Raw genomic sequence first — 20,787 nt, forward strand, 5'->3', positions numbered from 1 at the left:
CAAAACCAAGTTGCTGTTCTTTTTGAAGTTATGTGAATGTATCGTGTGTGTATATATATGTGATTTATTTATGATATATCTATATATAAAAACAGCAAATGCTACGAGGAGAGAAGGTAGATGTAATAAGAAGCTGACAAAGACGATTATAAAGAAAGTTTTGATGTGTTTCTAATGGAAACTAAAGATAAGTACTAGGATAGTAGGAAAATGGAAAACAAGTAATATGGTCACCACTTGCCCTGAGCATCTTTTCCAGCACTAATGAATGAGGATCTCCTGTTACTTAAAGCATGAGGTTTCATTCTAAGATGGAGCTCATTCTGTTGCTGTGCGAACCTGCTAAAATATGGGTTTGCTTTTAGAATGTTCAAAAATAGTCTAAGGCATTTTATATAAGAAACTTATGGGCAGATAATTCATGAGAAGAATCTGGAGTCACACACTTTTAAATATTTAATACTGACAAACATCCAAGATGGAATAAATACTGATACTGAGTATTTTAAAACAAGCCCCAGAGAAACACAAACATGAATTTTAAGTGTATCACAATATTTCTATATAAGTTCATTTTCTAAGAGAACATGATGATAGAGAGATCATTGCCATTGAAAATGTCTCCTCTGCCTGAAGTAAACAAATATATGCCAATGCTCTAGATAATTCTTGTTTGTTTGGCACGCATCTCACTGAAAATACCTTAGGAGCTTATCCTATAACCAGTGCTGTTTAATGCAGTTCTCTCAATAAGCAACTAAATGCTTTTTTTAATAATACTTGTAGTTTCAGCTGCGTGAGACTACTTCCTTTTCTAAGACAGAGAGGTCATTTCTTTTTGTGCTTGTAGGTTAGCATGAATTAAAAAGCTTTCGTATGAGGCACTGTATCAAAGTATCAAATTAAATATCAAATTAAAGAAAATTACCTGAGGGCTGCAGTTGAAGTAAGTGTTTTTGAAGTTCCAATCAAAAATATAAGTGTCCGTAGAACTTGTGTTCTTGATCTGTGCTTATTCCTGTTTACAAATTTCATGCTTTTCACAAGTTTATTTTTTTCATTCCCCGATTCTTTTAGATCAATAAAAAGATAACATTGGTAAATTCAGCTGCTCTGATTTTGTTTTAATGATAGTATGTCTGAAAGTTTGAGTTGTAACTTTATCCTGGTCGAAACCAATACTATTACTTTGGGGAGGAGATTTCATAGAAAACTTTGAGGAATGCAGAAAAGAGATTTTTTGGGGTACTTCATAGTTCGGCCAAACATAGCTGCAGTTGGCATGATCTGAAGTGTATTACTTGCATTAAAATAATATCACCACTTATTTTCAATGTATTTTATGGCCTTAAAGTCCCAGATGGACCAAATCTGTCTCTACTCTAATTTCAACTACCATGTAGGTATATACACCAGAATACTTGGGTAATGTAATAGTGGGAAGCAGCTGAAAATCAGGGCAGATTTTTTGTTCCATGCTGTGGTTTATGTTGTCATGTTGGTCATTTCTTTCTGTACTTCCTTAGATACAAAACTGCTTTCAGTGTTCAAAATAGCTTGGTGGCTTAATCAGTAGAGTGATGATACTTTACAAAATCTTGCAAAATGATTGCTCTACACAGCCTTGATGGAAGGAAAAGATTTCTTGTAGCTGGGAAGCATGGTAGTCCTAAAAAGTGCTACCCTTAGGTCAGAAGTTGCTGTTAATTTCAAAAAGAAATTCGAGAAGTGAGAAGCCGATAGACTGCTGGAAGGCAGAAGTGAAATCACCACCCCCAAATTCTGATCATTTCCTTGATTTGAATCCAAAACATTATCTGACTTTTTGCAATACATGCGGGTTTGCTTTATTATTATTTTTCCCCTGTGCAACTTTCCCTGTACTGGTTACTGAAGCTGTTGATCTAGAGAGTCGTGGGTGTAGTCCAAGTGGGATGCAGGAGCCAGCATGAAGAACTGCACGTACTCAGGAGAGGGTTCAGGAAGCAAAGGGTTGACAGAGTTCTTGATGGCCCATGAAACCTGATGGAGGCTGGCAGCTGTACATTGGAAGTCACTGTCTTAACCCAAGTCTGAAGGTAACGGGGGCATCTCTATTTATACAAATCAGACCAATGTCGTCTTCAAAGCAAGGCATTGCACTTTTATATCAAGTACTGATGCTTTGTCATGAATCTGGACTTAGTAGGACCACATATGTTCTGCTAGATAAAAAGAAATTTTGCTTGCTGTATTTATTAGTATTGTTTCACAGGGAGGAAAAAAAAATGATATCCAGCTGACTGAATAGCTCTTACTTGTTGCATCTTCCCTCAAAAACTGTATAAATGTCTAATACTATTTCTAGTTACTGATGCACAGTATGTCTTAAGGGAATTTGACTATTCTTGTATGAGTGTGCTTTGGTAAGTAATATATGCCTGTGCTCACACATCTTTCTAGATTTACGTAATGCTATTTGTATCTTTTATGGCAGGGTGCCCATCATTTTTTGAAACTTTTTTTTCCTAGGTGCTTGCTTGCAGGAGAATGTATTGTCTGGCATCCTGGGAGAGGATGGCTCTCCTGAAACCTGGATGCGAGGACTTTTTAATCAAATTCTGTTTCCTTCATGGATCACTGTATCCTTTCTCAAATTACTGGTGACAAAATGGAGCTGTTGTAAAATGATGTTTCTTTACTGGTATGCATTCACACTACTTACTATATGAATGTGTTTGCAGTTTTTGTGTCAAGTTGTAAGCAAATGCTGAAGATATCCCTTTTCCTTTATCCAGACACACAAGAAAGAGGTGTGAATTCACTGCTTTTTCTCTGACAATATGCAATTTAGTATCGAGAATTATATTTCTAAAGTGTGCATGCTATAAGTTAAAAAACTTGAGAACATTGTTAAAAATGGCATAGGAATGTAGCGAAGTTCCTCTCTCAGGAATAGACTGAGGATAATAACAAAAAAAGTATATATATATATATATATATATGTTTTTTTAAGGAGTAGTCCATATGCTTGCTGTCCCATAGTCAGCTTCCTTGCCTTGTTGTCACAGGTGTATTTGTTTATTACTCTTTTTTGTATTGCAATTGCTTGAGTTACCTTACTAAATATTCTCCTCATCAGTTAAGATAAGTGCATGAATCTTTATATTCTGTGGATTTTAAAGAAACTGAGATAGGAGATGCTGAGACCATAACCATTTTTAGCCATATGCTTGCAGAATTTTTGAATGCCTTTTCCTGCCATTTGTTTTGTCATGCTAGCTTGTTATTATCTTACAAAAATAAACATTTAATAGCAGCAGCCATTGTTAAGAGTGGGTGTAGTTACTGTATGCTTGGCCTGCGTCTAGACTAGTTGATGGACATCCCCAGGTATTCGCTCCCAGTTGCACAGAGAGGTAGTGCTCTTCCCATACAGCACACAGAATTTTGTATGGCATGCAAGAGCACTATATGTGCCAGAGCTTAGGAACTGAAGATCCTCAGTCTGTCTGGAAGGCACAAGCAGAGATAACCTCTGACTTTCTGCTGATCAGAAATAACCCGTCCATGATGGATCTACCATGAGTGTGTGAAGGGGTTTAGTATGTCTGTATAGGTTTCTTCACCCAGCAGTTACTCAAAATAGATTGGCAAGGTTTTGTTTTTTTTTTTTACTTTATTTCTGCAGCCTAGGAAAGATTTTTATGCCAGAGTCAGAAATATATGCAAAACTGTCTAGTCCTGTTTGGCTATTGGAGCAAAGTTCAGCGTATGCATGAGTATTTGCAGGACAAGGACATTTGAATAGTGTCTGGTGATCAGTGTCAGTGAGTGAGACAGACCTCTCTTTAGCATGGTTTAGTGCTTCTTTAATACAGCTTATTGAATCTCTGTATCATAAAGAATCAAATCAATGATACTAATTCCAGTGTAACTCATTTTTTTTCTTCTCATTTTATATAGCTTGTACATATACTTAACAAATTAGAGTATAAGATTCCAAAAGTTGAATACCAAATAACAAAACCAGACACAGGCAAGATACATAAGAAAATAAATTGAAATGATTAGCATACTAGGGTCCTGCTTCGTGCATCCTTAAATGCTGCTTTTGTCCAACTAGTAGATGACAATTTGTTACAATGCCATGAAACATAACCCTGGGGAGAAATCTGATTTTTACCCTGGATGCATGGCATTCAAATCATTCTTCAGAAACAACCAGAGCGAACTTGTTAAAAGCCTTTCTGTGTCTCTGGGCTCCTTCTGTAGGGCTGTGGATTGGTGGGTTTTATAACTTTTTGAACTTAGCTCTAAGTCACTTACAGATTTATTATTTGTTTCGAAAAGAATAAGTTTGGTTATCCATTTGCCTTGCATACCATTTGCAGTCTAACCAGTTATTTAAACTTAAAAATTTTAGACTGTTATGTTTGTTTGCTAGAAATAATATGTTTGTAATGTCATATTTTTTTATTTGCCATCTTATGTGGCTTACTTCTATGATCTTTTGCTGAGTGTACTTTAAAATTCTCATTCTAGGAGCAATCTTGGAACAGCTAATATCTGCTGATAATTCTACAGTTTTGAGCAGTGCCAGAATGGTCCAAATTTTTTTTCTTTTAAGTCCTCCAGAAATTATTTAATAGGTTGTAGCTTTGGAAAATCTGTGTAGCTGGTCCTGTCCAAGTTACTTCTTTGTACACTTTCTTATTTACCCCATCCGTTTTGAAGTGGGATTGTATTGTGCATGGTTTTGTCTTCTCATCCCTATGGTCTTTAGCTGATTCAGAGTATAACTTTTGTTTTAAATGTCTGATGTTCTTATCTGTTGAGGCAAGGGGAGTCAAATTGTCTAAGAAAGTTTATCACATGCTTTATGGGTGGAGACAGTCATCCAACATGCAGTAGGCAATTTCAGCTTTGAAGCAGGACAGACATGAACTCAAAACAGCTTGAATGTTCTTATACACTTAATATATGGGTACGCAATAAACCGTCTGCATTGGGAACTTTGCTTTATGGCTTCTGTTTTGGGTTTTATCACACCTTTTATCCCATTTTTCTGCTAATGATTTTAGATTTCTACATCAGCAAGGATCACACGTATTTTGACCTGACCTCTTCTGAATCTAGGCCAATTACATTTCACCTAATACTCTTGTTTTGGGGTATGACAGACTTAAACTGAAGCTGAAGTTCAGTTTGGTGCTTAAGAGATTAAACTGGGTAACACCAGTGAAGAATTTGATTGTTAAAAGAGGAGTTGAGTTAGGTGATGCATGACCAAGCAAGTACTTGGTTTTGTACTTCAGCGCGAGAGAGCAGAGGGCTCAGATGGACTAACCTATGGAAAAGTCCCTTTCTGATACTCTATGCATGCAATCCTGTGACTTTGTATAGATGAATTAATTGCGTAGTTGACTGTCAGTGGGCATTCGTATTGCAATCTTTGTTTTTAATGACATTACTGCAGTTCTTGGAGTAGTGCCCAGTAGTGTGTCACACAGGGATGGGCACAGGACACTCACATTTCCTTCCGTTGCCCCAACATGAACTGGGCATGAACTGGATCCTTTTCTCTGGGTATCTGGAGTTTGTCGTATAGTAATAAACTTATTGAATCCTTGTGTAAGCTCTGTTATCACACTTAGATATGTTCAAATACATTGTTATGAGAAAAGAATTAAGCTGCATAACTGTTAGTGGCCTTGGGTCTCCATCAATATAAACAGTTGTGTATTTCTCATGAGACTGTTCTTCCAGAAATTCTACTCAATAATGGAATAATCTTTTAACTGTATAGAGATAAAATACTAATCTCCCTCTGCAAACCTTCTGGTATGAAAGCAAAGTGTTTGATAGATCCTGTAAAGGAACTGCTGTTTTTATCTCTTGAAAATAGCACATGGATACCTTGGTGCATTTGAGTTAGTATTGAAAGATTAAGTAACAGCAGGAGGGATTAGAGAGACCTAGGAGCTTCTGTCATATTCACTTCAGATGTCTGACTGCTTTCCTAGGAAGCCAGCAGAACAGAATTGCATGTCACTGCTTTTCTGGTAAGCATCTGTTGCAGATAGAGGCCAGCATTTCTAGTCCTGCTTCGTAGGAGAGCTTATTTTCAGTGGTACCGAATAGTCCCTATGACTAGGTGGCTTCAGAGCAAGCAATCCAGCTAACTTTTTTTTAATACTTGAGATAAGTAGATTTGACTTCTTAGGGGTTAGAAAATGCAGGCAGATGGTATACCTTCATAACTTTAGACATCTGTCTTCTGAAGGTCTGAGTCTTTGAGTGGTCCTTCATCACCAGGGCTTATGAGGTTCTGCTGGAGCTGGTGGCTCAGTTTGTACATTTCTTCTGTGTCCTGTTACTGGTGAAATGTTTTCTTTGACAAATGTACCTTTTGACATGTCAGTCAGATATGCTTGGCTGTAGTGGCCTTTGAGGGCAAATGACTTTATAGGGAGAGAAGATGAGGGATTTAACCAAACTGAGTAAGTAATGAATATTACTAAACTAGCGGAGGCTCAGCAGCTTTGGGTTTACAATCAAATAACAATTTTTTTCTGCTATATTTTCATATTCTATGGATTTTTTTCCCTTTTACAGAAAAATCATGGAAGAAATAGCATAGGCTCTAGCTATTAAAATTAATTTGCCATGAAAATGCAATGGCTGTCACCTAACGGTGTTTTCCACAATGGGTTCTCACACTGTTGTCTGGAATCCAGAGATCAGTGGAGGTTCCACAGAAGCCTTCCTGGTATTTAGTTTTGTCTGTTTCGTTACTTCACAGGCCCCGTTTATTCTTTTTCTGTGTTTTTTCTAGCATGTAAATGTATATATAATTAGTAAGTATGCTTCAAAATGTATGTAGAAGATGCATGTTAATATGCTTGAGGTAAATAGAAAGGTGTTTCTAACACAAAACATTTTGCAGTGATTCATCAAAGTGACAGTCTTGTTGGTGTGAGGGAAAGGCAAACCATAAATGCAGAGCACCACTCAATACATTCTCCTTGTGAGCTTCAGGGGACAGTGTGTTGGCCAAATGTAACGGTCTGTGTTGTTCTCAAGGGAAGATGATGAAGAGCTATTGGAGAAGCCAAGGGAGCTAGGAAAAAGGGAATACTATTTATTGTTTCCCCTTTTGTATTTGTCAGCTACTCTAATAGAAGAATGGAACTTAATTTCACACTTACATAACTTCTGGCTGAAATCCCTGTAACTATTTTAGGAAGCCAGATTCATTAGTCTCTGTGAAGTAGTGTGTTTAGTACTGTCTTTTTGTGGCAGTTGTTGCCATTTAGAGTTAGGTCGAGAGAGTTTCCTAGTTTTTCATTGTAAAGGAAGGTGTCATACTTCATCTTTTGCTTTGTTAGGATGGACACAGATGGTTAGGCAATGGGTGCCTGCAGTAGTTGTTCAGGAAGAAAAGGAGCAGAAGACCGGCAGGAGGTCAGACTGTGTCTTGCCTGCCCATCCTGATCTGATTTTAATGATCTTGATAACAGTACAAATATTTAATTGCAAAAGAAACTCTAAGCACTACTGCAAATGTTAGTGGCCAGAAGTTATCTAAAACACTTGTAGCTGACCACCTTAGTCGAGCGAATTTGCACTAAGAATATAGGATTCCTCCCATACTCTTTCCTTCTCATTCACTGCTTTTCCCATCTAACTCCAGGCTCTCCTCCTCACAACCTGCTGTTAAATGCATCAATTGTTCCCTGATAGAGCTCCTGTGTGACCACTTTTCTTCATCAGTATTTTACTATAGCTGTGGTTATCATTTGACTGCTGCTGGTATGCAAGTCACCTTTACAAACGTGTTTCAGACAAGTATTTGAAAAAGAGTTACTCAGCAGTTAATTTTCCTCCCTACAATTAGGTATTTGTGGATATGGCAGACAGAGCTTCCCTTTTACTGGTGAATTGATTCTTTCCTATTTCAGAACTTTTAGACCTCTTTCCTGTTTTCCTACTGCTAACAAGAAAATCTGGTCCAATGTGTTTTTTGGATAAAGCTGTTCACCCAAATAAGATAGCAGAGAAGCCAAGACATTTAACTAACAGTTTCTAAGCATTGAGAAGCTCAGGAAAATGTACTGGAGCTACCATTCAGCTTTTTTACTACTGTTATATGACATTTGTAAGAAAAATACTTGCAAAGAATTAGTATTAAATTCAGTGAGCTGTTCAGAAGTAAAGTTTGTTTGTATCTTTCACAATAGTTCACTGATTAATTTGTGTATTGCATACCTTGTATTAAAATATTGAATCATTGATCCATACAAATCCAGTTGTTAGTAGTCTAACTAGTTCAATTACTGTTTGCAAGACTTCAAAATTAGGACAGAAGCAAAGGACAAAGTTTTGTCTTGTGTATTTCACAAGATTTCATTAGACATGTATGTTCCCATACAATGCATTAATCTTAGCTTTGTAGTTCATGAAGCAATTAATTCACAGTGAAAAATGCAGTTATTAAGATGCATACCACTGAAATTCATTAAAAAACAGTATTTATCAGCTGTGTAGCTGTAAAACTGCTACAAGAATTTAAAGGATGCTTAATGCTGTCTTTTTGGTTTGACAGGGCAATGACTTCAAAAGTTACTGTTTTCTTTTTCCTAGAAAAAGCCTTGTATTCTTTTTGGTTGATCCATGAAAAGCTGAAAGATTTAAGAGCAAAGTCTTTGATTCCTGATGAAGCAGGAGGTGGTATGTCAAGTAATGTCAGGCTCCCTAGCCCAAGCTAGCACATTAACCGAGATTTGTGACCTGCTCTTTAGCTTTGAATTGCTGTTCAAATCGAGTACCACCTGACAGTCACTTACATCATTACCTTGACTCAAGAATAGCTTTTGCTGAATCAAGATCAGGATGCCCTGTATCTTGCAGGGTCAAGTCCTCTGTGGTGTGCCCTGTGGGTTTTTTACTGTTTTTATTTAGTACTAAGTTACAGAAATACAGGGACTGGCAGCCCATGGGCAAACCTAAGTTTGACTAGAATAATTTTTTGTTGTTTTAGATTAAAAATAAATGAATAAAAATAAAGAAACAAAACCTTTGTAGGTTCAGGACACAAAATGATGGTGTCTGGCAGTATACAGGAGACTTAATGGAAAAAATATTTTTCCTGTCAATGCACAGACTCAACAGCATAAGAATACATAACAAATTATAATTTTAGCCAAGTTTGAGTTAAAATATGAAGCTTTCTGGAACGTTTTGGAAACTGTTCTATGAAAACTCACACGTTACTTAAAATCTGCAAAAAAAATAGATTAGTTTTGCTAAGCAAAAGCTTTCAGACTTGGTCTTTCCACCTGCATGTAAGAAAAGCACAAGAGTTCTTTGTGCAGGCAAGAGCAGATTGGTTTAACTGTCACATGAGAGGAAGATAGTTGCTTCTAGTTTCTAGAGAACAAGTACAAATTGTGAAGCCTTTGCTGTTGTATTACATTGTTCATGAATTTGAGTCCAAGGGCCTCTAAAAGACTTCTTAATATCTGTTGGAAACTCTAATCAGGCTTATATAAGAAATGACATACTGTGTCATTCTTTCACTGCTAGGATAGTGTTTTCTCTCTTGTATACAAAGCCACTGAATATCTTGTATTCATGCAATTGAAATGGTTTGTGTCATGGAATATCTAATACAAAAAACAAACTAACCTATATTTTTAATTTGCACTTGTATTTTTTGGAGCTTTGTTTTTCTTATGCCGATGAAGATTTTTGTCTTGGGACTTTATTTTTTTTCCCCAGACAAAAAAAAAATAATAATCAAACCTGTATAAGAATAGACAACAGGTCTGCCTCTCCCCCTTCCCCCCATTTTAAGCTTCTGGCATGTTTGAACTCTTCCTGTTGTTGTAATGTCTTTTCTGTGAATGAAGAATCACTAGTTCTTGTGTCTCTTTCTAGAAAGTAACAGTATAATTTCAGTGCCAGAACAAAAATAATTTCTATGTCACTTGCTTTAGTTTTGAAGTTAAGGCTTACCACTTAACATTTGAAAAAAAATTCTTTGGTCAATTGTTTTTCTATTTTTAAACTTTTTTTTGAGTCTTTAATGATTAAACACGGTTCTGAGTATCTAAAATAGGTTATTAATGATAGGTTTAAATGTTGCTTGAAAGAAAATGTATTTTGTTTACAGTATCCATCTGCTTATTACATTTCAGCACTGAACAGGAAGAGTTATTTCCTGTCTCAGAATACTTTGTTTCCTTTGTCTCTACAATAAGAGAAGAAAAAACATCATGCATTCTCTTTCTGATCTGTGAAATCCTCTCATTATTCCAAGTCCAGATTTGTAATAAATGAACGTCAGTAATGTAGTGCTGGTGAAGAAAAATGTTGTAATTTTAACATCTTTTTGTTCCAGGGAATGTTGTAGGCAAAGTTGTAGGTCACGCTGTCATGCAGTCATCCAGTACATAAATGCAGTTGTGACTGCATAGCTAAACATTTTAGATGTTGAAGACTGCAGGCATGAAAGCTGCAGCTGTAAATATGTAGTTGCTTCTTGTTGTAACTAAGTTATTATCTAGCAGTTATCACCTTCCACTTAAGAGTTGTGACTTTATTTTTTTGAAATAAAACTTCATCGTGAGAGTTGGCTTAATTAGGCTTGCTTATTTTTAAAGACAGCCAACATCAAGAAGGTGGGCAGGGATCATGTGCTACTGCTTAAGAATGTGGTTTTCTTGGTGATTTAGCAGATAGCTCAACAGAATCAGGAAATCTTCCAGACTGCTCATATTTCTTTTTCAGTGTCTGAGAAGGCTTTTTTTCTTTATTTCCTGTTGTTGCCAGCAATCACAGGCAGCTACGTTGCTGTAGGTCAAAAAAGTACAAGCCAGATGGATTACACTTTCATTTTACAGATGTGAACTTGCTGTGAATTTTGATATAACTGTAGCTGACTGGGAGTGCTTTTGGAGTCATCAGTCACTCAAAGCAACTCTCAAGGACACTTGCATTACTTTCGTGACTTCTGTGCCTGGTTTAAACGTACTCTGTGTATTAGTTTACAAGCTCTCTTTTTTTTTGAGGAGTTCATGTATGGGAATAGGCACTACATAGTTGCATGCTTTTGCATCGAATGAAGATGTGAGTTTTTCATTTATACTCATTTTGCAAATTGTTTTTGAAATAGAGGTGGCAAGCTTTGAACTGCCAATGCATACATGAACAACACTTCTGAAACTTTTGGAGAATGGCCTAACATATAGGGTAATTTTTGTATTGGTTTAATATTTGCCAATTCCATTTTTATTCCAATAATTGACATTATAATTGACATTCCAATTATTCCATTTTTAGTGGTTGTCCAATACAAGCAATAAATACATCTTAAAGAAATACTCCTCAAAAAATGTATGCTACAGAGTGAAGAATAGCAAATTAGTTGCAGCAATTCTTAAGAGAGTTGCTGCAATCAGTTGGAATTAATGTTTTTTTAGTAGCTTCATTGTAATGAGAGGGAGAATAGGTTGGTACAAAGATTAAGAATGCTATAGTATTATACTTAACTAAAAATAACTGTATATTTTTTTTTCTTTGCTCTAGTCGTGACATGGAGAATAAAGAAACCTTGAGGGGGCTGCAGAAAATGGATGACCGCCCAGAAGAGCGCATGATCAGGGAGAAACTCAAGGCAACGTGTATGCCAGCTTGGAAACATGAATGGCTGGAAAGAAGAAGCAGGAGAGGCCCTGTGGTAAGTAACATTGAAGGGTGTTATCTGTAACAACTGTTACAAATAAAAGTTCCTTAAGATTTTCTTTTAGAAACCTATTTATCTTAACAGTTTGCAGGCTCTTAACTGTGATCCTCTTGTTCATTTTTTTTAGTCTGTTTAACAGGAAACTGTGGTTCACTTTCTTAAATGTACACTTTCAGAAACAAACGTATAGCTGCTCTGCTGGTTTTGTAGTATGGAATACTGCTGTGGCAATACTGCCCTCTAATGTCAACAACAGAAGTAACTGTTTTTCATTAGGTAAAAAACTGAGTGCAAAACTGCACTCTAGTATTCTGTACTGCCTTCATTCTTAAAGGTTTTATGGCTTTATTTCCATAGTTTGAGAAAGTTAAATTGAGGTTTTCAGCATGTTGTAATGTAAGCATATGGAATTTTTGTTAGATAGGAAAAATGAAACAAACAGCAAACAAACAAACAAAAAAAAACACCTGCAAGCATACTAGAAACAGAGAAAAGCAAATCTGAGTACCTCCTTCACATAAATCTTAACTCTGATAAACTCTGGATGCCAGAGAACCTCATTAGCCTTTTTCAGTGTTTTGTTTTTTTTTTGTATAAATGGCTCAGAAATAATTTTAGAATCATAGAATATTCTGAGCCGGCAGGCACCTACAAAGATCATTGTGTCCAACTCCTGGCTCCACACAGCACCACCTGAAAATAAAATCAGATGTCTGAGAGCATTGTCCAAACCCTCCTTGACCTCCAGCAGGCTCAGTGACCACTGCCCTGGGGAGCCTGTCCCAGAGCCTGACCACCCTCTGGGTGAAGAACCTTTCCCTAACACCCAGTGTGAGCTTTCCCACTGCAGCCCCCATGCTCTTCCCTCAGGTTCTTTCTTAAGTAATTTTATTTTTAAGAAATTGCAGACAGATAACCCCCGAACTTATTAAACAATTCTTACACCAACGTTAAGTATAATGCTAGTTAATCAATAGCAATTAGTTGCATGCAAGTGTGGTTGCACTCGTCAATGTGACTCCCAGTGTCACTTGATGGGAGCACTAATTTAAAGCTAAGATCATCTGACATAGTACACAAGTGTACTGAAATAAAAGAAAAATGGTCTATTGGTAAGTTTCTGTAATAAAAAAGAATGCTGAAAATATGTAACAGTGCACAAAAAAAACAATACCTCAAAACCTCTAACACAAAACAGTTCCTAATTTTTTGAACGTATCTTGGTTATTGCATAGCTTGAAATTGTTTCTCTGTTTAGCTCACTTTCTTTGAGGTGTCTGGGTTTTTACTGTAACTTTCTATGCTCCAGATTCTCATTTGCTAGTATTTTAATATTCAATGTCTGTCAAGCAATAGCAGCTGGTAACTGTGACTTGTCTATATGTCCAAACTCCTCATTGTCGTATTTTCCCTCCAGCCTGCTGAAACTCAATGCATTTCTGGACAACAGCATTGCTACGGTTAGATCAGTTAAATCCTGTTTAAAAAATAGCATCACTACCTTGTGGTTGCAGTCCAATACAGGAGGAAAGGAAATTGGTCTAGATGTTTTGTCTTATATGCCCTAAGCAGGGAGAACCCCTTCCCCCTGACCTTTTTGGTTTTGGGAAAAAAGAAAAAAAAAGATTGTCAGACAAAAGAAAAGAGACCTCTGCAACTTCACGAGAGAGGTCTGTTCTTCTAATCTGAAACATTGTTTGGAGTTCCCTTCAGCTTTGAGTCAAGCCTCTGAGTCACAGAGAAACGTAGAATTAAAACTGACTCTTAATTGGTGGGATTGCTTTCAATTACACTCTGCTTTTAAGTATATAATTTTTAATTCAGTTATTATTATTTAATTATATTTTCCCATAGATTACGTAGGTCTTAGGGCCAGACATCTGAAAGCTATGCTGAAATATTCCATATCTCAGTGCCGAAATTTGGTGTCAACGCAACCTGTATTAGGAGTGTAAATGCTCACTCTGGTTGAGCACATACCTGTGCAGGTAGTGTGGCACTGAGCACAATGATTAGCTCACTTATCAGATGTGATGTAGCTGTTCCAGTTGTATTGCAGGGTTCTCAAGGGGCACAGCACACCTTAATTTTCGTGTACTTGGTTCCAGGTTTAAAGTAATCTTATTTTGCAACAAGTGGTCATATTGTTCTGTAAAAATAGTAACCCTGATATTTCTCAACTGATACTTAGAGTAGTTGGTAGATAACTCTCATATAGGCAGTCAGTGTCTGGAGGAAAATATTCCTTTCGATCTTACTGTCCCAATGGGGAAACTGTTGTCCTTTGATATACCATGAATGACAGAGAAACACTTCAAGAATAAATCAGTTGCTGCAACAATTAACAGAAGTGGCACAAAAGGACAGTAAAAATGTTCTTTCTTTTCTTAGACTAATAAGATATAATGCCTATGAGATGTTAATAATGAAGCTTAGGAAATGTGCAAAATTCATATGTCTGAATAATGGCTTAGTTATATAATGCTAGCAAAGCAAGTTTTGATGGATTTGTATTGCTTTAATATAAAATGATTAATTTATAATTCTAACATTCATGGTTTAATTCCTGCAAGGTGGTGAAACCTATCCCTGTGAAGGGAGATGGATCTGAAATGAACAAGCTATCACTAGAACCTCAAGCTGAAGGACAAAGCACTGCTTCTTCACCTACGCAGAAAGGAAGGCGTAGTCCTTCTCCTAGTAGCTCTTCTTCATCATCTTCTAGGACTGTTAAATCTGAATCACCAGGTGTTAGAAGAAAAAGGGTATCTCCAGTACCTGTAAGTTGCAAGCTGTGATGTAATTACTGATCTGGATATATTCTACAATCTTTTGCTTAAATAGAGAGGCAATAAATATGTAATTGTCACTGGGTAAAGCAAGATGCTGATGTAGAGGTGTTACGACACAGAGTGTCTCACTTGAGAGTGAGATATGCAGAGCATATCTCATGTTACATTTTTCTCGCGTGGAATTTTATTCTATGCTCTTAGGTGTTTCTTCCTTTTAATTCAGTCTTGCTATCGATTTTTATATTTTTTTTTAGGAAATAAATGAGGAAGAATAGATATGAATGTTCTCCTACCTTGATTTGCACAAGGAGATGCCAGGAGTTTGGTTTTACTGTAGTTTTGCATGTCAGTTCTCCAAGCCGATATACTCTCTTGAGGACAGGATTGATGATTAGAGTAACATTAGAGAATTACATACCTGGTTCTGGCTACATAACCCGTAACCAGAACAGTTAGTAGTATGCTATTTGTGATCCTCTGTTTCAGGACTGAGATTTATGTACAGATTCGGGAAGTTTTAGTACATGCATTCTTAGAAGGTAAAATGTGTACCATTATGTTTGAGAAGATCAGGAATGGAATGGAATATTTTGAACATTAAGAACTAGGTTCATCAGACAAGTTTGGGAATATAACAGTTTGAGCAATAGTGTGTAACAGATTTGTTACTGCAAACGTACTCATCCTCATTTGACTCATCTACAATTTCACAGTGCAATTACAGTAAGAATAAAATCTAATAGCCTTCACTGTCCCATTGTTCTAAACAAGGTTTCCAAAATCACTAAAATATGTACTGCTGTTCCACTGAACTAGGGATGAATATCACACAGCACAGCATTGTGGAACTCCTTTCCTCCTGATGAGAGAAATGAAAATGTTAAAAATAATAATAACAATAAAATTGTTCAGCTTTTTAAAAATTGTTCATAATTGTTCGTTTTTTGTTTTATATCTACCTTTCACTTGAGAAACCCTGAAGTTTAGGATATCCTTTACTTAACTGATGGACAGTAAGTCAGTTACAACCTCCTGCATCATAACTTAAAATTCCAAGTAGATGCAAATCAAAGCAGAAGATTTGAAATTGGATAGTCATTAAAGTATTTCATAACATTAGAAATGTGAAAAATTTAAATGAAAACAATTTTAATAAAAAAGGGCCACTTTCTTGTTGTTGTTTCTCATCATCAAAAATAACAACCTGAGCCAATAGTTGCTCTAATTGTGTAAAGGAGAGGGAGCTGTATCCTTCTTCTTTTTCTCTGGAATTTCTTAAAGTCAATTCTTATTTCCTTTTGTAAACTCTAGGCATAGGATTTCTTCACTTGTATTAACGTTACAAATTTAATTTAATATTTCATAACTTGATCTATTGAGTCATGAGCAAATGATGATCTGGTTGAATTATGCGTCCTAATTCAGTAGTAATATGGTAAGTTTATCAATGAAGATTTGAAAATTTAAGCAACTTAAGACTCTTTCCCTCATAATGTCAGACTATTTTAGTTACAAAATTGCAGTTTTTCTTCTGTCTTCTATTTCTGATCATAGAAGTGAAAATGAATCCCTTTAAATTCATGAAGTCTAAGCAGGTCGTAGTTTCAGGTCTGGGGGATGCATACTGTATGTCATTCTGAACAAAATACATAGCTGAACTGATGGAACTGGAAATGATAGAACCACTTCTGTAGTTTCAGAGTGGACGTATAACACCACCTCGAAGAGCCCCATCTCCAGATGGCTTCTCTCCATACAGCCCTGAGGAAACAAATCGTCGTGTCAACAAAGTTATGAGAGCCAGGCTGTACCTGCTGCAGCAGATAGGACCAAACTCTTTCTTAATCGGAGGAGACAGCCCTGATAATAAATACAGAGTCTTTATTGGGCCTCAGGTAATGAACATGTTTGTGTTATCTATAGCTTTTATTAATTCATATTTAATCTTGGAAAATTGTGTACAAAAACAAAACGGATTCAGTCACCAACCTATGCTAATGGTTCTGCAAAGATACCTAATTGCTTAAAAGATGCAGTCTGTGCTTAGCTTGTATTTTTGTCAGATATGTCAGGTATTTATAGCAAGTACTATTTTTGTCCAGAGCTTCTCTTATGACTTTTTTAACTAGAGTCTTTTTCTTTGTAAATTTCTTATTCCTACAAGTGGCTCCTAAGCATGTCTTATTAAACATTTTTGGCTAAAATTTGGCAGCTTTCCTAGTTTCTCACCCTGAAATACTTCCTTTCCTTTTTTTTTTTAATGGAGTATATATAAATGACAAGCAATGTCACAATTACTCTAATGGAGTGATAATACCATTAATACCCATAATTATATCATTTTCAGAGACTTTGATAGTAGTGTCTTGATTCTGTATTGGAGAACATACGACTTTTGTGTAAACAGAAGCATCTCATTTAAGTTTGCTGTTATGGTAGAGATATTTTTTAAGATTAAATGCATAAATTTCTTTTAGTATAGAGAATAGCTATAGCTTTCAGTTGACTTTTAAAAATGAAAGGAGAAAACTGGTATTATAATTGTCTGATTTTTTTATACATATTCCTGAATAATGTTTTGGGAATTCACTTTATGTAGGGCCATGTAAGAAGATATTTATACACATATATAAAATACTATTTTGCTTTTTTTTGAAAAATAGGAGGGCCTAGTATATATCTCTTTAATGCACCTCAGTGTGGAAAACTGATCCATGTAATTAACTAGTCAGTAGAGCCCTAGCATATATTTTTCTTTGCAGACTTGTAGCTGTGGTCGTGGAACATTTTGTATTCATCTATTGTTTGTTATGCTGCGAGTGTTCCAGCTTGAACCCTCAGACCCAATGCTATGGAGAAAGACACTGAAGAACTTTGAGGTAATCAATCTCATAAAGATCTAATGGCAATCTAAAATCTGTCAGGTAAAAGCCTTCAGGGCACTATTTTAAAAATGCTGAAAACTGCTGTATTTCAAAGCAATGAGAATTAGTTTTTAATTGTTTTTCATTTAATCTTAAGAGATATGTAGGTAGAAAAAAACCTGCAAATAAAAGGTGTAACTAAAAGAATTAGTAGAGAGTTGCAGTGTGGTGAATGATTCAAATCTTGGATTTTCTAGTCAAACCTATTTATTTGCATCTCTGATTAGCTGAAAGTTAAATAAAATGTGAGTCTTCAGAAGGTTGTGTGTATACTTAAAACGATTAGTTTTTCTTAATAAATAGGTTTTTGATGTAAATGGTGTTTCTTGTGATCTGTTTATTAGTAAAACTTCTGAAATTCCTGGTAGTTCTGCTGCTAATATATTATTTAGAAGGTCAACAGATTTCTTCTAGTAATAGTTAAGCTTCAGCAATGTTGTCTTTAAATACAAGTTATTCATAGCATAAATGCTACTGTTGCTATCTTTTTCTGATGTTAGGTTGAGAGTTTGTTCCAGAAATATCACAGTAGGCGTAGCTCGAGGATCAAAGCTCCATCTCGTAACACCATCCAGAAGTTTGTCTCACGCATGTCAAATTCTCATACATTGTCATCATCTAGTACTTCTACATCTAGTTCAGAACACAGGTTAGTATTTTTCTAAAGGAATTAAAAGCTTTATTATGTAGTTTTTATATAATTTTGGAGGTTTAGAATCACCTACATTCTTTTTGTTTAAAGCTGCTTTCATTTCAAACCACGTTAAATCTCTATATTTGCAAACAATCAAGACTCAAACGTGTGTTAGTCATTGTGGTAAGAAGTGGGCATCTTTGCTTTATACCTTCCATTTGAAAAATGTTAACTAGAATTGGGAAAATAATTTTTAGTATTTATTAATTTGGGAAACAAGTTTTAGAAATGTGATTATATGCAAGACTGAAGCATATATTAACTTTAGAAACAGTTATTTATGTGCATTTGTTCAATTGCACAACTGCTGTATATGTTGACAAATGAAGAAACAGGGTTTCATTTTTTCTCATGTCCTAGTAAATTTGTACTACTTTGGAAATATGCTTGTACATATGAGAATACACTGAAAATTTTCTGGGTAAACACACTGCGTGCTTATAAACATATACTAAAATATGTGAGCATATGTTTAGGTAAATTTTTAAAAGCCTTTTTCATGTAAAATGAATGATTAAAATATTTCGAAGGGAGTTATTGAACTAATGTGATTTTTCTAGTTTATACCATATTAAAAGATGTCTTTTTTCAGTTTTAAGTGATATTTGATTATTTGATAGCTTTCTTTTTTTTCTACTAACCTCTACTACTCGTGCTCTTGCATGTTCTTTTCCTGATATTAAAGATCCTGTTTCTTAAACAAATGATTTGTGCATGAATTAGTGGGCTGAGTGAACTAGGCATCCTCTAGAGAGGCCAAACCACAGAAGGCAACCAGAACTGAGACTTTTTCTGTAAAGTGAAACTCTAATATAAGGACTACCTTGGTGTATTATTTTTTGATTATAATCATATGGCTAGATGACTATATTCAGACAGGTTTATAATTTTGATGTACAGATTGTGACCTTAATTTCCCATTGTCTTTCCATTGTCTGTTTTTTTTTCAAATTGTCACTATAAATAAACTATGCTTAAAAAAAAAAGATAAATACATAATCTACTCTGAAATCACTTATGTGGCCAGTTCTTTTAATTAGATATCTTGTCTAGAATTATTTTTTTCATCAGGATGGCTTCACTGGATTGTGAACTTCATTGTAGTGCTTATCATTTTTGGCAGGATAAAAGATATTTCCGTTGTTTGCCAGTACACCTCATGGCTATTTTCAAGCATTACTGGTTCAATGGGAGAGGTTACTATTTTGTGCAAGTCTGTGTTTGCATTATATAAGTATTGGAGAACACTGAGCATCAGATTCATTTGAGATAAAAGTTTACTCAGTTCTGATATTTACTGTGATTTGCAGTTATTTTTGGTTTATTACTAATTCTTCAAAAATAAGTTTTACAGTGGAAAAATCATATCAACAGTTTGCAAGGAAATAGTAATGAATATATATGTAGAGAAACAAATGTATATACAAAATATTTTTATTTTAAAAACTACTGTTGCTGAACAAATACAAGATTCCTTAAAACTTCTAGACGTGCCAACTATAACTTAAGATTTTAATATGAATAATAAATTTTGCACATTTAAGGAATATTGCAGAAGATTATATCAGTTTTTCTTTAAATGCTGTTTAATTTTTATTTTTTTTCCTGTTGAAATCACCAGTTACATGAATTTAAAACTTAAGGTATGGGGTTGATAAAATGGAAGCAACGTGCAAAATAGGCAAATGGTGTTTTTTTAAATCTACATGAGATATGTAGGTATATTCACTTTATTAGTGAATCCATTACATCTGTTTCTGTCAATGACAGAAAACTTGAGTGTCTGTTATCTTTTGTTAATTCTTGAGTTTACTTACGTTCATCAAATAGTATTTACAGTTTTCTGTAATGCTCTAAAGACTCACTCATGACTCAGTACTCTGAAAGGAGTATGATGGGGAAAAAAAAAGTATGTAGCTTTCAAAATCTGAAAAGCTCCTAGCTTTTCAAGACTAAACAATAAGTAAAAAAGCAAAGCTTGGTTTGTTAAAGAAGCCTTGGGGGAGAGTGGAGGGGGGGGTGAATCTAAGTGCCCTAGGCTGGGCCTTTCAGTCTCTAATTGGTATCTGACCTAGTTTGAAAAGATGTCATGCATTTTGTGACTTTCATTTCAACAAAATGTTGTCTATCCTCAGTGCTTCTAAAAATTTGGTTGCTTGCTTATGCAGGCCAAGTTTTAAGGAAAATTATTCCTGAATAGCACATAGTCATTTAGAAGTGATTGTTCCAAACTGGAACTAAATTTTTTTATGGTTAAAGCCTGTTCTGAATTCTGATATGCTGTTTTAATAGTCACAATTACCTTTTTTTTTGTAGTATGAAGGATGAAGAAGAACAGATGTGCCCCATTTGTTTGTTAGGCATGCTGGATGAAGAAAGCCTGACTGTGTGTGAAGATGGATGCAGGAACAAATTACATCACCACTGCATGTCAATATGTATGTTGTCATCTTTGTCTCATTAAACTGTGGTGACTCTAAATATGCAAAAGTATTATAACATAGTGAGTTTCATTATGTTGTTTGTTCGTTTTAAAAGATAAAAGTTAACAAACAAAAAAATGCCCTTACATGGTAATTGCAACTCTGTGAGACTTTGGTACCATTCTAGGTACTACTGATAGGCTGTGTTATATCAGTTATTCACAAT

General features: G+C 35.3%; 1 protein-coding gene across 7 annotated transcripts in view; it reads left to right on the forward strand.

Annotated features, from left to right (window-relative positions):
* MAP3K1 (mitogen-activated protein kinase kinase kinase 1) overlaps positions 1-20,787 on the forward strand; it is a 60,515-nt gene that overhangs the window by 23,788 nt on the left and 15,940 nt on the right. For 6 of the 7 annotated variants that reach the window (XM_040540464.1, XM_040540465.1, XM_040540459.1 and 3 more), the window contains exons 2-7: positions 11,572-11,722; positions 14,302-14,508; positions 16,215-16,415; positions 17,283-17,399; positions 17,945-18,093; positions 20,455-20,576. In XM_040540464.1, the coding sequence (XP_040396398.1) occupies positions 11,579-11,722; positions 14,302-14,508; positions 16,215-16,415; positions 17,283-17,399; positions 17,945-18,093; positions 20,455-20,576 (940 nt within the window). In that variant the 5' untranslated portion in view covers positions 11,572-11,578. Of the gene's footprint in view, positions 1-10,735; positions 11,113-11,571; positions 11,723-14,301; positions 14,509-16,214; positions 16,416-17,282; positions 17,400-17,944; positions 18,094-20,454; positions 20,577-20,787 lie in introns of those variants that run through there. The other variant, XM_040540463.1, reaches the window with a different exon arrangement.

This window comes from Cygnus olor, chromosome Z (assembly GCF_009769625.2).
Source record: "Cygnus olor isolate bCygOlo1 chromosome Z, bCygOlo1.pri.v2, whole genome shotgun sequence".
Classification (NCBI taxonomy): domain Eukaryota; kingdom Metazoa; phylum Chordata; class Aves; order Anseriformes; family Anatidae; genus Cygnus; species Cygnus olor.